This window comes from Arctopsyche grandis, chromosome 2, assembly GCF_051622035.1.
Source record: "Arctopsyche grandis isolate Sample6627 chromosome 2, ASM5162203v2, whole genome shotgun sequence".
Lineage (NCBI taxonomy): Eukaryota > Metazoa > Arthropoda > Insecta > Trichoptera > Hydropsychidae > Arctopsyche > Arctopsyche grandis.
The window spans coordinates 35,228,058-35,248,807 of record NC_135356.1 but is presented as its reverse complement, the minus strand read 5'-3'; the positions used below and the strand labels follow the sequence as shown (position 1 = coordinate 35,248,807).

At 24.8% G+C, this 20,750-nt stretch overlaps 1 protein-coding gene across 2 annotated transcripts in view; it reads left to right on the top strand.

The window, feature by feature from the left end:
• Positions 1-20,750, top strand: part of Atg13 (Autophagy-related 13) — a 35,416-nt gene that overhangs the window by 14,113 nt on the left and 553 nt on the right. Inside the window, exon 6 of one of the 2 annotated variants that reach the window (XM_077445941.1) lies at positions 1,854-2,092. In XM_077445941.1, coding sequence (XP_077302067.1) covers positions 1,854-2,090 — 237 coding nt within the window. In that variant the 3' untranslated portion in view covers positions 2,091-2,092. Of the gene's footprint in view, positions 1-1,853; positions 3,229-20,750 lie in introns of those variants that run through there. The other variant, XM_077445940.1, reaches the window with a different exon arrangement.

The following is a 20,750-nucleotide window of genomic DNA, read 5'->3' as shown; positions in this document are numbered from 1 at the left end:
TGTTCTATAATGGGTAAGCTGAAACAATTTTTCGAGTTCGAGTCCCATTCATGATCTGATGTTCCGGAGCCAAGAGAGCCTCTTTCTCCCAAGCTAAGCCATTTATTTGCCTTCTATTATCGTTTATAGATGGCTAAATTTGGGGCCATGAATAATGTGGCCAAAATATTCCAATTTACGGCGCTTAACCGTGTCAAGAAGCTCTCTCTTTTTATGAATAAGTTGGAGGACTGTTGCGTCCCTCACATGCTCCTTTCATAATATTTTTTATATCCTCCGGTACCACTTACAGAAATAATTATATTCAATAACGTTAAATAATAAGAATTCTCACCAATTTGGTTCGATAACAGAGGGCAGAGCCATCTTCAAATATGGTGTCATCACTATATGGATGGTGTTTTTTCTTCGATGGAATGACTTTATATTTATTTTTCCGTCGATGACACCTAGCAGAATCTGCATTTGATTAACTTCATAGTCAGAAAATGATTCCCACACTATTTAGCTTGGAGGATGCTTCACTGTATATTTTGTGCTCTTCTTTTGTCTTTTTCCAATTTTCTTCGAATGTATGGAAAACCATCAGAGCTAAGAGGTTAAACTTTTGACTCATCTGAAAATATTATTATTCGTTGCCAATCTGAGCCCCGATTTTCATGTTCTTTGGCCTATTCCGGCCTCCCTGAATCGTCTTCTCAGTCTTGTCACTGATATTGATTAAAAAGTCATTGGAGATATTTGTCCTTATCTATTAGATATTTGTTTTAAATCGCTGCTGTAGAGATAATCAGGTTATCAGGAAATCTTGTCTCTTGGTTGTACTTCTCTTCAGTCCAGTCCCCTGTTTACGAACAAAAATTCCAAATTCCTTCTACAATATTCTTAATACAGTAGATATGGAACATCTCATTTGTTTAGAAATTGACCTCGATGATAATCCCGAGTGACAAAGTCATGATTTTTATACTTTCCTCCAATGATGATTGAACGTATTTTTTCATGGTATTTTGTATTTTAAAAGATTTTAATCCTTGAATCTTGAAAGCTCATATGGAACTAAACTTAATTTATATAATCAATCATATTTAAAATACATGATCGCTAAAAGTCACATAAAGGGCAATATATTTTTTAATGCCTAAAAATCGTAAAATAAGCGTTCCGGTTTTTGTTTGCAACTATATATTTTAAGAATTTTTTTTTTATGTTTAAATTCCCAAGAATTTAATACAAAAAATCATGATAGTTTAACATATAGACTTTCTCATGTATGTAGTTTTTGGTTTTGAATTCATACATGTGAAATCTAAGAGTAATACTTTGTTTTTAACGCTGTTTTCAGTTGACTGTTTTGAATTTATTATTCATATTTATACTAAATGCTAGTTTTGCTTTATATAAAGGCAGATTTCCTTTCACACATTCTTCATGTGTGAACAGCCAAATTGGAGGAAATGAGTGTCGAGTATGATTCACGTTAATTAATATGTCTACTTATTGAGTAGTTGTTTTTTTTTGTTGTGTTGAGTAATTGTTTTTTTTTTGATTTGTAAATGCTTTTTATCGTTACTAAATTATGTTTCAAATACATCTTATATCTATTTTAATAGCTACTGATCATTTTCTATTTTACAATTTTAATTTAAATTTGTTAGTAATCATAGTATTGTATTATACTAATGTTAATGTACAGCATAATAGGAAAAAGAGCTCAAATGTCTATTTACAATTCTTATAAATGCTCATAATACATCTAATACATAATAGAGTAATTGTTAAATAAGAGTGACTGTTTCTAAAACGCATATTGCGTCCGCCCTTGCTAACTTTTTTGACAATATTGTTTTCAGTCGTGTCCGTTCGCAACGGCAGGCCCGTTTGGGGAATTGGCTCAATTTTACCGCGAGTGCCATCACGCTCCGCCCCTCCAGTCGTTCATGGGCAGCGAGGTGGACGAGGCCGGCTCCGTGCCGAAACTGGAAGATCCCACGATAGACATCACGAAACAGCTGGAAATGTTCGAGACTTCGCTCCTCGAGTACGACAAGATGGTGTCAGCGCTGTGCCAATCCCCAAATAACAATTAATCGTAATGACTATGTATCTGTATAAGATAAGTTTAGTAATAAGCAATTAGTAATTAGTTTTCAAATGTGTATCTGATGCAATATCAATTATGTACATAAATTAGCGAATAACTGCGCGTTATCATGTAAGATTATTTCATTTGCGTATATTTACAACCCTCGTATGGACTTAACGTCACTTTGCTTATCCTCTTATTTTGCTTAACCACTTAATCGCCACGCGTTCGTAGAAATCCAGCGCCACGTATTTTAAATTATTACAAATATATAGATTTCTAAATTAGTGCCAACACTAGATGCCATCTTTTGAATATATCGAGAGAAAAAAACAATATTCTTTGGTTATTTTAGTACTTCAAAATGTTACTGCAAAGTGATCGAGACTAATTTTTTGAAGAATATTTGAATACGACGTCAGAGCACACCCGTGTGCTTACAGCATTTGCCTACATCGGGCACACATGTGTGCTTACGGCGATGGAGTGGTTCAATTTGGCAGATCATATGTGTATGCGTCATTTGACTATTCATGTGTGTCATTTGCACTCGATGCAATAGTTAAATTTGCTAAAATTCAATTCTGCTAAATGTTATTTATTTGTAGAGTATATTTGCCTCCATACGAGGAGTAATTATTGTGAATTTTAGTTTTTAATGTAATGTGTATATGTATGTATAGGACTGCTTTGACGAATTTTCAAAAAATATTGATGTTTATTTTTAGTAAATTGTTTTGCTGTTCTTTTATAAATAATAGATTATGGATGTTTGCTGTGTCTGTGTGCTGCAGTACTGATTTGGTCTATTGAACAGTTTAATATTTCTGTCGTATACCAGATTTGGAATGTAGTATTTCTTTTGCTGTATCGATATGTTCATTAATTTGGCATTGCTAAATTCAATATACATGTAATGGTTCTCGGCTGTTCGGCGTCACACCTCAAGTTGATTTCAATCTGTACGGAACTAAACATAAATCAAAAATTAATATCTTAGTTTTGATTAATTTTATCTAATTCAATATGTAATATTTTTCTCCTCTGTTTTCATATGATATGCCGAATAGCATGGAATTGTTTATATCTTGACCTTTTTTACTGCCCATCACTGACTTTAGCTACATTGAATATTTCCAAAGAAAATAAAATCTGTTTCAGTAAAAAGTAAAATCTGTGTCAGTAAAAAGGTGTTTATGTTGCAGTTTTACTCGTTTTAATTTTCATTTATTTATTTTAAAAGACTATCTTATATCTTATACTAATTTATGTTGCGGTTATATATATATATATACATATATTATTATTTTTAATTATTGTCATTGATTTGATTGATTATTTAGTTTCATTTTTGGCATTACATGTTTTTTTATAATTTGTCTTTAAGAGGCCAAAATATAAATGAAAAGTTTTTTTGTTTTCATACTAAGATTTAGAACTATACAAAAATTTAAATTTTCTTCTGCCACTTCAGGTTAATCTTTAATAATATAATAATGATTTTAAAAGAAATCATTTATTTTTTTTTTGCTTTACGCTTTATTAATTATTCTGGTTTTTTTCTGCTTTTTCCGGTATGGGTGTATTTGGATTTGCGTCAAAAATGTACATACATATGTATATTTAGAATTATAAGAAAATTTATATTTTCCCCATCATTTTTGACTAAAACCAGATGTGGAGTTGTTAAAAAAAAGGATTCAACTCGGCTTCAATCAGATCACGACATTCTTCACCATTATTCAACCGTTTTCAAAACTCCTTCCTTCCATTGATGTTCAGGATAAATTTTAACATTGTAATTTTTTCATGCTTTCATTTCAATTTTAATTGATTTTTAAAATTCGTTATTTAGATAAAATATGGATTTCATTTAAAAATTTCGACTTCATGCTCAAAAAAAAATTGTCATTTGATCTACAAGGAAGGAATTTTCATATTCAATATATGTCATTTACTTACTTTCTATCTTCAGTAATAAATAATTGTTTTAAATTTAATCTATTTAATTTGGGCCTTATATTCAGATTTAAAGAAGATTTCATATCGAATTTGATAACTACTAAAATCTTTAAGAAAATATATGCGATTTGGGATAAAAATTAAATTTGATACATCAAAATTCGACTACACAAGTTTTACACCCATTTTCTATTGTAAAAAATTGTATTTCCAGATTCTAGTATTTAATGTTGTACATTTGTAAATTTGAGAAAATCATTATAACTAATGTTTTTATGACATAATTTTAATACATAATTTTAAGTAAGATACATAATTTTGTATCGTTTTATGTTTTATGTTTGTAAATTTAATCAGATCATTATAACTACTGATTTGATCTTCGAGGGACAATTGCATAATAATTTACTAGCATAGAATTAATTGATTATATAATTTAATCGTATTTTTTAATTTCCATCTTCAATATTTAGTTTTAGTTCTTATTTCTTCTATTAGAAGAGTAAATTTTATTTAGTTTTGACCACTTCTAAAGAAGCCTTTAGGACGAATTCTCGGAAAAATATTTGATTCATAATTAAATTCTTCCTGTAAATAAAAAAATTGACCCCACGTTCTGCCTCATATTATGTTAGCAACAATTTAAAATTTTCAAAATTCTAGTATTTAATATTGTACATATATAAACTTAATCAAACCAATGTAACTATTGGTTTAACTAATCGGTGGATGACCAGTCATATATGAATATATATATATATATATATATATATATATATATATATATATATATATATATATATATATATATATATATATATATATATATATATATAATATATATATATATATATATATATATATATATATATATATATATATATATATATATATATATATATATATATATATATATATATATATATATATATATATATATATATATATATATATATATATATATATATATATATATATATATATATATATATATATATATATATATATATTGCACATAGACTTGTCTTGGGTTTGTAAATTTAATCAAATCATTTGTAATTATTGATTTGATCTTCAGGGCGACAAGTGCAAAATAATGTATATAGGCTTAGCATAGCATTAATTAGTTATTTAGGTTAATCGTATTTCTGTTTTTAGTAATGGGTTAAAGTCCTTTTTTTTTCTTTTCAATTTTGGTTATTTCTTTTATTAAAAAAGTAAATTTCATTTAGTTTTTGACCACTTCTAGAGAAGCCATTAATTAGGACGAATTCTCGGAAAAATATTTGATTCATAATTAAATTCTTTCTGTATATAAAAAATTTGGCCACACATTCTGCCTCATATTATGTTAGCAACAATTTAAAATTTTCAAAATTCTAGTATTTAATGTTGTGTACATATATAAACTTAATCAAACCAATGTAACTATTAGTTTAGTTGATCGGTGGATGACCAGTCATATATGAATAAATATATATATATATATATTGCACATAGACTTGTCTTGGGTTTGTAAATTTAATCAAATCATTTGTAATTATTGATTTGATCTTCAGGGCGACAAGTGCAAAATAATGTATATCGGCTTAGCATAGCATTAATTAGTTATTTAGGTTAATCGTATTTCTGTTTTTAGTAATGGGTTAAAGTCCTTTTTTTTTCTTTTCAATTTTGGTTATTTCTTTTATTAAAAAAGTAAATTTCATTTAGTTTTTGACCACTTCTAGAGAAGCCATTAGGACGAATTCTCGGAAAAATATTTGATTCATAATTAAATTCTTTCTGTATATAAAAAATTTGGCCACACATTCTGCCTCATATTATGTTAGCAACAATTTAAAATTTTCAAAATTCTAGTATTTAATGTTGTGTACATATATAAACTTAATCAAACCAATGTAACTATTAGTTTAGTTGATCGGTGGATGACCAGTCATATATGAATAAATATATATATATATATATATATTGCACATAGACTTGTCTTGGGTTTGTAAATTTAATCAAATCATTTGTAATTATTGATTTGATCTTCAGGGCGAGCAGTGCAAAATAATGTATATAGGCTTAGCATAGCATTAATTGGTTATTTAGGTTAATCGTATTTGTTTTTAGTAATAGGTTACAGTCCTTTTTTTTTTTTCTTTTTCTACAATTTTGGTTATTTCTTTAATTAAAAAAGTAAATTTCATTTAGTTTTTGACCACTTCTAGAGAAGCCATTAGGACGAATTCTCGGAAAAATATTTGATTCATATTTAAATTCTTTCTGTATATAAAAAATTTGGCCACACATTCTGCCTCATATTATGTTAGCAACAATTTAAAATTTTCAAAATTCTAGTGTTTACTATTGTGTACATATATAAACTTAATCAAACCAATGTAACTATTGGTTTAGTTGATCGGTGGATGACCAGTCATATATGAATAAATATATATATATTGCACATAGACTAGTCTTGGGTTTGTAAATTTAATCAAATCATTTGTAATTATTGATTTGATCTTCAGGGCGAGCAGTGCAAAATAATGTATATAGGCTTAGCATAGCATTAATTAGTTATTTAGGTTAATCGTATTTCTGTTTTTAGTAATAGGTTACAGTCCTTTTTTTTCTTTTTCTACAATTTTGGTTATTTCTTTAATTAAAAAAGTAAATTTCATTTAGTTTTTGACCACTTCTAGAGAAGCCATTAGGACGAATTCTCGGAAAAATATATGATTCATAATTAAATTCTTTCTGTATTTAAAAAATTTGGCCACACATTCTGCCTCATTATGTTAGCAACAATTTAAAATTTTCAAAATTCTAGTATTTAATGTGTACATATATAAACTTAATCAAACTAATGTAACTATTAGTTTAGTTGATCGGTGGATGACCAGTCATATATGCATAATATATATATATATATATATATATATATATATATATATATATATATATATATATATATATATATATATATATAAATATATATATATATATATATATGTTGCAGATAGACTTGTCTAGGGTTTGTAGATTTAATCAAATCATTTGTAATTATTGATTTGATCTTCAGGGCGACAAGTGCAAAATAATGTATATAGGCTTAGCATAGCATTAATAAGTTATAGAGGTTAATCGTATTTCTGTTTTTAATAATAGGTTACAGTCCTTTTTTTCTTTTTCTTCAATTTTGGCTATTTCTTTTATTAAAAAAGTAAATTTCATTTAGTTTTAGACCACTTCTAGAGAAGCCATTAGGACAAATTCTCGGAAAAATATTTGATTCATAGTTAAATTCCTCCTGTAAATAAAAAATTTGACCCCACGTTCTGCCTCATATTATGTTAGCAACAATTTAAAATTTTCAAAATTCTAGTATTTAATGTTGTAAATATATAAACTTAATCAAACCAATGTAACTATTGGTTTAACAAATGGGTGGATAACCAGTCATATATGAATAAATATATATTTATATTGCACATAGTCTTGTCTTGGGTTTGTAAATATAATCAAATCAATAATTACAGTAATTATTGATTTGATCCTCAGGGCGAGGATTGCAAAATAATGTATATAGGCTTAGCATAGCATTCACTAGTTATTTAGGTTAATCGTTTTTCTTAATTTCTGTTTTTAGTGATAGGTTATAGTCATTTTTTTCTTTTTCTTTAGTTTTGGTTATTTCTTTTAAAAAAGCAAATTTCATTTAGTTATATTACCACTTCTAGAGAAGCCATTAGGACGAATTCTTGTAAAAATATTTGATTCATAATTAAATTATTTCTGTAAATAAAAAATTTGGCCACACATTCTGCCTCATTGTTAGCAAAAATTTAAAATTTTCAAAATTCTAGTATTTAATGTTGTACATATGTAAATTTAATCAAACCGATGTAAGTATTAACAAAGTCTGCAGACATTCCGGCCCCATATTCTGTTGGCAAAAGTTTAAAATTTTCAAAATTCTAGTATTTAATGTTGTACATATGTAAATTTAATCAAATTAGTGCTAATATCAATTTGATCTTCAATAATGAAATTCAAAGATCAATTACAAAGGCTTAGCACAGCATTAATTAGTTATTTTTCTGCAGACATTCCGGCCCCATATTCTGTTGGCAAAAGTTTAAAATTTTCAAAATTCTAGTATTTAATGTTGTACATATGTAAATTTAATCAAATTAGTGCTAATATCAATTTGATCTTCAATAATGAAATTCAAAGATCAATTACAAAGGCTTAGCACAGCATTAATTAGTTATTTTTCTGCAGACATTCCGGCCCCATATTCTGTTGGCAAAAGTTTAAAATTTTCAATATTCTAGTATTTAATGTTGTACATATGTAAATTTCATCAAACCGATGTAAGTATTAACAAAGTCTGCAGACATTCCGGCCCCATATTCTGTTGGCAAAAGTTTAAAATTTTCAAAATTCTAGTATTTAATGTTGTACATATGTAAATTTCATCAAACCGATGTAAGTATTGATTTTCCCGATTCGTAGAACAATTTTCATATGTTAAAAAAATATGAATAATAGACGTGCATAAAATACAGGAATAATAGCATAAATTTTTTTTAATAAACGTGCATAAAAGGCATACATTTTTTTAATAGACTTGCATAATATAGACATGCATAAAATGAATCATTTTTTTTCCGTAAATTTAATCAAATTAGTGCTAATATCAATTTGATCTTCAATAATGAAATTCAAAGATCGATTACAAAGGCTTAGCACAGCATTCATTAGTTATTTGTCTGCAGACATTCCGGCCCCATATTCTGTTGGCAAAAGTTTAAAATTTTCAAAATTCTAGTATTTAATGTTGTACATATGTAAATTTAATCAAATTAGTGCTAATATCAATTTGATCTTCAATAATGAAATTCAAAGATCAATTACAAAGGCTTAGCACAGCATTCATTAGTTATTTGTCTGCAGACATTCCGGCCCCATATTCTGTTGGCAAAAGTTTAAAATTTTCAAAATTCTAGTATTTAATGTTGTACATATGTAAATTTAATCAAATTAGTGCTAATATCAATTTGATCTTCAATAATGAAATTCAAAGATCAATTACAAAGGCTTAGCACAGCATTCATTAGTTATTTGTCTGCAGACATTCCGGCCCCATATTCTGTTGGCAAAAGTTTATAATTTTCAAAATTCTAGTATTTAATGTTGTACATATGTAAATTTAATCAAATTAGTGCTAATATCAATTTGATCTTCAATAATGAAATTCAAAGATCAATTACAAAGGCTTAGCACAGCATTCATTAGTTATTTGTCTGCAGACATTCCGGCCCCATATTCTGTTGGCAAAAGTTTAAAATTTTCAAAATTCTAGTATTTAATGTTGTACATATGTAAATTTAATCAAATTTGTGTTAATATCAATTTGATCTTCAATAATGAAATTCAAAGATCAATTACAAAGGCTTAGCACAGCATTCATTAGTTATTTGTCTGCAGACATTCCGGCCCCATATTCTGTTGGCAAAAGTTTAAAATTTTCAAAATTCTAGTATTTAATGTTGTACATATGTAAATTTAATCAAATTTGTGTTAATATCAATTTGATCTTCAATAATGAAATTCAAAGATCAATTACAAAGGCTTAGCACAGCATTCATTAGTTATTTGTCTGCAGACATTCCGGCCCCATATTCTGTTGGCAAAAGTTTAAAATTTTCAAAATTCTAGTATTTAATGTTGTACATATGTAAATTTCATCAAACCGATGTAAGTATTGATTTTCCCGATTCGTAGAACAATTTTCATATGTTAAAAAAATATGAATAATAGACGTGCATAAAATACAGGAATAATAGCATAAATTTTTTTTAATAAACGTGCATAAAAGGCATACATTTTTTTAATAGACTTGCATAATATAGACATGCATAAAATGAATCATTTTTTTTCCGTAAATTTAATCAAATTAGTGCTAATATCAATTTGATCTTCAATAATGAAATTCAAAGATCGATTACAAAGGCTTAGCACAGCATTCATTAGTTATTTGTCTGCAGACATTCCGGCCCCATATTCTGTTGGCAAAAGTTTAAAATTTTCAAAATTCTAGTATTTAATGTTGTACATATGTAAATTTAATCAAATTAGTGCTAATATCAATTTGATCTTCAATAATGAAATTCAAAGATCAATTACAAAGGCTTAGCACAGCATTCATTAGTTATTTGTCTGCAGACATTCCGGCCCCATATTCTGTTGGCAAAAGTTTAAAATTTTCAAAATTCTAGTATTTAATGTTGTACATATGTAAATTTAATCAAATTAGTGCTAATATCAATTTGATCTTCAATAATGAAATTCAAAGATCAATTACAAAGGCTTAGCACAGCATTCATTAGTTATTTGTCTGCAGACATTCCGGCCCCATATTCTGTTGGCAAAAGTTTATAATTTTCAAAATTCTAGTATTTAATGTTGTACATATGTAAATTTAATCAAATTAGTGCTAATATCAATTTGATCTTCAATAATGAAATTCAAAGATCGATTACAAAGGCTTAGCACAGCATTCATTAGTTATTTGTCTGCAGACATTCCGGCCCCATATTCTGTTGGCAAAAGTTTAAAATTTTCAAAATTCTAGTATTTAATGTTGTACATATGTAAATTTAATCAAATTTGTGTTAATATCAATTTGATCTTCAATAATGAAATTCAAAGATCAATTACAAAGGCTTAGCACAGCATTCATTAGTTATCTGTCTGCAGACATTCCTGCAGAATGCAGTTTAATAAACGTGCATAAAAGGCATAAATTTTTTTTAAAAGACTTGCATAAAAGGCATAAATTTTTTTTAATAGACTTGCATAAAAGGAACATTTTTTTTTTAATAAACGTGCATAAATTACTGAATAACAGCATAAATTTTTTTTATTGAATGCATAATTTGCATAAATTCTTTTTTAATAGACGCATAAAAGGCATAAATTTTTTTCAATAGACTTGCATAAAAGGCATAAATTTTTTTTTTTAATAGACGTGCATAAATTAATTGAATAACAGCATAAATTTTTTTTATTGAATGCATAATTTGCATAAATTCTTTTTTAATAGACGCATAAAAGGCATAAATTTTTTTCAATAGACTTGCATAAAAGGCATAATTTTTTTTAATAGACTTGCATAATAGGCATAAATTTTTTTTATTGAATGCATAATTTGCATAAATTCTTTTTTAATAGACGCATAAAAGGCATAAATTTTTTTCAATAGACTTGCATAAAAGGCATAAATTTTTTTTTTTAATAGACGTGCATAAATTACTTGAATAACAGCATAAATTTTTTTTATTGAATGCATAATTTGCATAAATCCTTTTTAATAGACGCATAAAAGGCATAAATTTTTTTCAATAGACTTGCATAAAAGGCATAAATTTTTTTTTTTAATAGACGTGCATAAATTAATTGAATAACAGCATAAATTTTTTTTATTGAATGCATAATTTGCATAAATTCTTTTTTAATAGACTTGCATAAAAGGCATAAATTTTTTTTTAATAGACGTGCATAAATTAATTGAATAACAGCATAAATTTTTTTTATTGAATGCATAATTTGCATAAATTCTTTTTTAATTGACGCATAAAAGGCATAATTTTTTTTTTAATAGACGTGCATAAATTAATTGAATAACAGCATAAATTTTTTTTATTGAATGCATAATTTGCATAAATTTTTTTTTAATTGACTCATAAAAGGCATAATTTTTTTTTAATAGACTTGCATAATAGGCATAAATTTTTTTTAATAGACGTGCATAAAATACTTTAAGAACAGCATAATTTTTTTTTATTGAATGCATAATTTGCATAAATTCTTTTTTAATAGACGCATAAAAGGCATAAATTTTTTTTTAATAGACGTGCATAAATTACTTGAATAACAGCATAATTTTTTTTATTGAATGCATAATTTGCATAAATTCTTTTTTAATAGACGCATAAAAGGCATAAATTTTTTTTTAATAGACGTGCATAAATTACTTGAATAACAGCATAATTTTTTTTATTGAATGCATAATTTGCATAAATTCTTTTTTAATAGACGCATAAAAGGCATAAATTTTTTTTTAATAGACGTGCATAAATTACTTGAATAACAGCATAAATTTTTTTTATTGAATGCATAATTTGCATAAATTCTTTTTTAATAGACGCATAAAAGGCATAAATTTTTTTCAATAGACTTGCATAAAAGGCATAATTTTTTTTAATAGACTTGCATAATAGGCATAAATTTTTTTTATTGAATGCATAATTTGCATAAATTCTTTTTTAATAGACGCATAAAAGGCATAAATTTTTTTTTAATAGACGTGCATAAATTACTTGAATAACAGCATAAATTTTTTTTATTGAATGCATAATTTGCATAAATTCTTTTTTAATAGACGCATAAAAGGCATAAATTTTTTTCAATAGACTTGCATAAAAGGCATAAATTTTTTTTTTTAATAGACGTGCATAAATTAATTGAATAACAGCATAAATTTTTTTTATTGAATGCATAATTTGCATAAATTCTTTTTTAATAGACGCATAAAAGGCATAAATTTTTTTCAATAGACTTGCATAAAAGGCATAATTTTTTTTAATAGACTTGCATAATAGGCATAAATTTTTTTTATTGAATGCATAATTTGCATAAATTCTTTTTTAATTGACGCATAAAAGGCATAATTTTTTTTTTAATAGACGTGCATAAATTAATTGAATAACAGCATAAATTTTTTTTATTGAATGCATAATTTGCATAAATTTTTTTTTAATTGACTCATAAAAGGCATAATTTTTTTTTAATAGACTTGCATAATAGGCATAAATTTTTTTTAATAGACGTGCATAAAATACTTTAAGAACAGCATAATTTTTTTTTATTGAATGCATAATTTGCATAAATTCTTTTTTAATAGTCATAAAAGGCATAATTTTTTTTTAATAAGACTTTCATAATAGGCATAAAAATTTTTTTAATAGACTTGCATAAAAGGCATAAATTTTTTTTAATAGACTTGCATAAAAGGCATAAATTTTTTTCAATAGACTTGCATAAATTACTTGAATAACAGCATAAATTTTTTTTATTCAATGCATAATTTGCATAAATTTTTTTTATTCAATGCATAATTTGCATAAATTCTTTTTTAATTGACGCATAAAGCATAATTTTTTTTTAATAGACTTGCATAATAGGCATAAATTTTTTTTTAATAGACGTGCATAAATTACTTGAATAACAGCATAAATTTTTTTTATTCAATGCATAATTTGCATAAATTCTTTTTTAATAGACGCATAAAAGGCATAAATTTTTTTTTAATAGACGTGCATAAATTACTTGAATAACAGCATAATTTTTTTTATTGAATGCATAATTTGCATAAATTCTTTTTTAATAGACGCATAAAAGGCATAAATTTTTTTTTAATAGACGTGCATAAATTACTTGAATAACAGCATAATTTTTTTTATTGAATGCATAATTTGCATAAATTCTTTTTTAATAGACGCATAAAAGGCATAAATTTTTTTTTAATAGACGTGCATAAATTACTTGAATAACAGCATAAATTTTTTTTATTGAATGCATAATTTGCATAAATTCTTTTTTAATAGACGCATAAAAGGCATAAATTTTTTTCAATAGACTTGCATAAAAGGCATAATTTTTTTTAATAGACTTGCATAATAGGCATAAATTTTTTTTATTGAATGCATAATTTGCATAAATTCTTTTTTAATAGACGCATAAAAGGCATAAATTTTTTTTTAATAGACGTGCATAAATTACTTGAATAACAGCATAAATTTTTTTTATTGAATGCATAATTTGCATAAATTCTTTTTTAATAGACGCATAAAAGGCATAAATTTTTTTCAATAGACTTGCATAAAAGGCATAAATTTTTTTTTTTAATAGACGTGCATAAATTAATTGAATAACAGCATAAATTTTTTTTATTGAATGCATAATTTGCATAAATTCTTTTTTAATAGACGCATAAAAGGCATAAATTTTTTTTTAATAGACGTGCATAAATTACTTGAATAACAGCATAATTTTTTTTATTGAATGCATAATTTGCATAAATTCTTTTTTAATAGACGCATAAAAGGCATAAATTTTTTTTTAATAGACGTGCATAAATTACTTGAATAACAGCATAATTTTTTTTATTGAATGCATAATTTGCATAAATTCTTTTTTAATAGACGCATAAAAGGCATAAATTTTTTTTTAATAGACGTGCATAAATTACTTGAATAACAGCATAAATTTTTTTTATTGAATGCATAATTTGCATAAATTCTTTTTTAATAGACGCATAAAAGGCATAAATTTTTTTCAATAGACTTGCATAAAAGGCATAATTTTTTTTAATAGACTTGCATAATAGGCATAAATTTTTTTTATTGAATGCATAATTTGCATAAATTCTTTTTTAATAGACGCATAAAAGGCATAAATTTTTTTTTAATAGACGTGCATAAATTACTTGAATAACAGCATAAATTTTTTTTATTGAATGCATAATTTGCATAAATTCTTTTTTAATAGACGCATAAAAGGCATAAATTTTTTTCAATAGACTTGCATAAAAGGCATAAATTTTTTTTTTTAATAGACGTGCATAAATTAATTGAATAACAGCATAAATTTTTTTTATTGAATGCATAATTTGCATAAATTCTTTTTTAATAGACGCATAAAAGGCATAAATTTTTTTCAATAGACTTGCATAAAAGGCATAAATTTTTTTTTTTAATAGACGTGCATAAATTAATTGAATAACAGCATAAATTTTTTTTATTGAATGCATAATTTGCATAAATTCTTTTTTAATAGACGCATAAAAGGCATAAATTTTTTTCAATAGACTTGCATAAAAGGCATAAATTTTTTTTTAATAGACGTGCATAAATTAATTGAATAACAGCATAAATTTTTTTTATTGAATGCATAATTTGCATAAATTCTTTTTTAATAGACGCATAAAAGGCATAAATTTTTTTCAATAGACTTGCATAAAAGGCATAATTTTTTTTAATAGACTTGCATAATAGGCATAAATTTTTTTTATTGAATGCATAATTTGCATAAATTCTTTTTTAATAGACGCATAAAAGGCATAAATTTTTTTTTAATAGACGTGCATAAATTACTTGAATAACAGCATAAATTTTTTTTATTGAATGCATAATTTGCATAAATTCTTTTTTAATAGACGCATAAAAGGCATAAATTTTTTTCAATAGACTTGCATAAAAGGCATAAATTTTTTTTTTTAATAGACGTGCATAAATTAATTGAATAACAGCATAAATTTTTTTTATTGAATGCATAATTTGCATAAATTCTTTTTTAATAGACGCATAAAAGGCATAAATTTTTTTCAATAGACTTGCATAAAAGGCATAATTTTTTTTAATAGACTTGCATAATAGGCATAAATTTTTTTTATTGAATGCATAATTTGCATAAATTCTTTTTTAATTGACGCATAAAAGGCATAATTTTTTTTTTAATAGACGTGCATAAATTAATTGAATAACAGCATAAATTTTTTTTATTGAATGCATAATTTGCATAAATTTTTTTTTAATTGACTCATAAAAGGCATAATTTTTTTTTAATAGACTTGCATAATAGGCATAAATTTTTTTTAATAGACGTGCATAAAATACTTTAAGAACAGCATAATTTTTTTTTATTGAATGCATAATTTGCATAAATTCTTTTTTAATAGTCATAAAAGGCATAATTTTTTTTTAATAGACTTTCATAATAGGCATAAAAAATTTTTTAATAGACTTGCATAAAAGGCATAAATTTTTTTTAATAGACTTGCATAAAAGGCATAAATTTTTTTCAATAGACTTGCATAAATTACTTGAATAACAGCATAAATTTTTTTTATTCAATGCATAATTTGCATAAATTTTTTTTATTCAATGCATAATTTGCATAAATTCTTTTTTAATTGACGCATAAAGCATAATTTTTTTTTAATAGACTTGCATAATAGGCATAAATTTTTTTTTAATAGACGTGCATAAATTACTTGAATAACAGCATAAATTTTTTTTATTCAATGCATAATTTGCATAAATTCTTTTTTAATAGACGCATAAAAGGCATAAATTTTTTTTTAATAGACGTGCATAAATTACTTGAATAACAGCATAATTTTTTTTATTGAATGCATAATTTGCATAAATTCTTTTTTAATAGACGCATAAAAGGCATAAATTTTTTTTTAATAGACGTGCATAAATTACTTGAATAACAGCATAATTTTTTTTATTGAATGCATAATTTGCATAAATTCTTTTTTAATAGACGCATAAAAGGCATAAATTTTTTTTTAATAGACGTGCATAAATTACTTGAATAACAGCATAAATTTTTTTTATTGAATGCATAATTTGCATAAATTCTTTTTTAATAGACGCATAAAAGGCATAAATTTTTTTCAATAGACTTGCATAAAAGGCATAATTTTTTTTAATAGACTTGCATAATAGGCATAAATTTTTTTTATTGAATGCATAATTTGCATAAATTCTTTTTTAATAGACGCATAAAAGGCATAAATTTTTTTTTAATAGACGTGCATAAATTACTTGAATAACAGCATAAATTTTTTTTATTGAATGCATAATTTGCATAAATTCTTTTTTAATAGACGCATAAAAGGCATAAATTTTTTTCAATAGACTTGCATAAAAGGCATAAATTTTTTTTTTTAATAGACGTGCATAAATTAATTGAATAACAGCATAAATTTTTTTTATTGAATGCATAATTTGCATAAATTCTTTTTTAATAGACGCATAAAAGGCATAAATTTTTTTCAATAGACTTGCATAAAAGGCATAATTTTTTTTAATAGACTTGCATAATAGGCATAAATTTTTTTTATTGAATGCATAATTTGCATAAATTCTTTTTTAATAGACGCATAAAAGGCATAATTTTTTTTTTAATAGACGTGCATAAATTACTTGAATAACAGCATAAATTTTTTTTATTGAATGCATAATTTGCATAAATTCTTTTTTAATAGACGCATAAAAGGCATAAATTTTTTTCAATAGACTTGCATAAAAGGCATAAATTTTTTTTTTTAATAGACGTGCATAAATTAATTGAATAACAGCATAAATTTTTTTTATTGAATGCATAATTTGCATAAATTCTTTTTTAATAGACGCATAAAAGGCATAAATTTTTTTCAATAGACTTGCATAAAAGGCATAAATTTTTTTTTTTAATAGACGTGCATAAATTAATTGAATAACAGCATAAATTTTTTTTATTGAATGCATAATTTGCATAAATTCTTTTTTAATAGACGCATAAAAGGCATAAATTTTTTTCAATAGACTTGCATAAAAGGCATAAATTTTTTTTTAATAGACGTGCATAAATTAATTGAATAACAGCATAAATTTTTTTTATTGAATGCATAATTTGCATAAATTCTTTTTTAATTGACGCATAAAAGGCATAATTTTTTTTTTAATAGACGTGCATAAATTAATTGAATAACAGCATAAATTTTTTTTATTGAATGCATAATTTGCATAAATTTTTTTTTAATTGACTCATAAAAGGCATAATTTTTTTTTAATAGACTTGCATAATAGGCATAAATTTTTTTTAATAGACGTGCATAAAATACTTGAAGAACAGCATAATTTTTTTTTATTGAATGCATAATTTGCATAAATTCTGTTTTAATAGACGCATAAAAGGCATAAATTTTTTTTTATTAGACTTGCATAAAATAGCATATACATGAATAATAAATAGCATAAATTTTTTGTTCGTAAATTTAACGAAATCAGTTAATATCAATTTGATCTTCAATAATGAAATTCAAAGATCAATTACAACGGCTAAGCATAACATTCAGGAATCAGTTAATATCAATTTGATTTTCCATAATGAAATTCAAAGATCAATTACAACGGCTGAGCATAGCATTCATTAGTTATTTGTCCACAGACGTTCTGACCCCACATTCTGTTGGCAAAAGTTTAAACTTTTCAAAATTCTAGTATTCAATGTTGTACATGTGTAAATTTAATCAAACCAATGTTACCATTGGTTTTCCCGATTCAATAGACTTGCATAAAATACATGAATAATTGCATAAATTTTTTGTTCGTAAATTTAATGAAATAAGTTAATATCAATTTGATTTGCATTAAATAGGATTGAATATTTTGACATAATTTTTAGTCAAAATATTCAATCCGGAATTTAATTCATTCCTTAAATTTTATTTTCATAATTCCAAAATTTAGTATTGAATGTTTTATGTAAATATTGATTTGATGGATGAATTTTCATAATTGATTAACTTAGATTTAACTTGGAATCCATTCATTATGTATCCTAATCGTATTACTTATTTTCAACTTCCACTAATTTGACTTTTTGCCTTTTTCTCTCACTTCCCATTTTGGAAATAATTGTTTTAAATACAATATTGGCTTTTTTTCACTGTTAAATACCATTGAAATATTTCGCGATTTATTTTGGTAACAGTAGTCTTTTTAATTATGACAAGGGTGGTTTTGAAAAGGAATTGAAACTCAATAAAAATAAAGTTAAAGATATACTTTACATGTTGAAGTGGTCTACATCTAAATGTTAGGAGAAAGATTAAAGAAGTTAGGCTTGGATTGGGATTGGAGTAGATTTCTATTTCATTAATTAAATTTTATTATATTCAAATTGAATTTCATTCTTTAAGTTTTTGATAAGGACTTTCCACGAATGGTTTTAAAAAATGGTATTTTTAATTTAATATTGTTTTATGATGTACTGTTATGGTACTTTTGTTTATCATATATATATTTTAGTATAATGCTAATTGAATTTAGTTTAATGTAAATTGCTGGTGTAATTTATTTGGCTATTGGGACAAATTTAAAAACTAGTTATAATTTAAGTCAAAAATGAAACTATCTTCGTTTCACTTGTAAATTTATTTTGTTTGGCTACAATCGACATGATTTATATAAATCTATATATCTGACAATATATATATATAACCGACAACTATAAGAATATTTGACATCTTCTGTAATCATACATTTTTATTATTTTTATAATTATTGATACTTATATTTAACCAAATTAATCGTTCCTTTTAATTTTAAGTATTTCTAACAATAGTTTATTTAACATTGAATAATGGCGTATGCTATATTCAGATTTGTACCATTATATACTCCACTCCAAGAAATCTACGTCGATCCATTTAATTTTTAATATTTTTTAATAATTAATATTTTTTTTAAATATGCTTTAGTGAGATAAAATCGTTCTGTAAAAGAAGCGAATTTGTTTTTTGTTCATGGATAATGTAGTTGGCTTTTTTTTTTTCAAATATATTACACAATTAAATTGCGTGAATTGTTCTGTACTTTTTAATTATAACAATGTGGTACAAATGAAAAATGAATGCTTTTTTATGATTAGTGCTATGTTTTACTGTGATAGGTTTTATATTATCACTTATTCTAGTTTTAAGTTGAAAAAAAAACCATTTAAGTACTAATTTAGTTATAGTGTAATATTGCATATATTATTGCTTTATTCTGCATCAGATACACTGAAGGTTAAATTTTTGCCCATTGTTTTTATTTTATTAGATTATATCATGTTTTTATTTTAAAACGATACTTTAAGACTGGAAGTCAGTGTTCGTATTGGTGTGAATCTCCGCACAAATTCCATGTTTGGGATGATACAGTTTTGTTCTCTAGTGATTCTATTTTATTTTTTTGTTGGAAGGTTATAAGGAAAATAGTTGAAAACGCCTGTTTATTATTTAGCTTATTGGCCTACGCTTTTATATCGCTGTCGTAGGCTAGGTATGTGGATATTATAAGTTTAAAATTGATAGTTAAGTATGTAAGTGCTTATGAAAACTATAACATATAATGTTTTGTATGAAAAATTATGATACTACTGTTAAAAAATTTATATACAGATTTATCTAATTATTTTTTACTGAGATATCTATCTTAAAATGACTAAGTTAAATAATGATCTGAGATTGCAAAGACGTTATGATGGAAAATTGCGTTGGTTGGGCAAAAAATGTAAGGCACCGGCCACGGAACTATCAACACGATCTGCTGTGGTTGTGTGCATTGTGATCGTGTATATTTGATGGGTTAAGTAAAATAGGATTCTAAATTAAGGTGAACTTCATATATATATATATATATTTATATATATATATATATATATATATATATATATATATATATATATATATATATATTATGTAAGATATATTTTAAATAGAAAATAATGCCCCACTGGTGACTAGTAGAGAGCAGTTCAGTTCTTCACCATCTTATCCGCTCCAACTCATTTTCGAATGATACAATGAGACAAAGTTATGCAGCGAATAAACGAAATTTATTTTCAAAATATTACCCTTACATTACATCCTTTGCAGTTTTTTTTATGTAGATTATAATAAAGCTTTTTCTTTACTCGATATTCATATAAATGTCACAATATTATAAATGTATTCGTTTTAAGGACCATCAGAGTCGATTATGTGTCTATTTCTTAAATTATGAATGTCTAAAATTTACATTGAAATTGTTAATTGTATTGAACT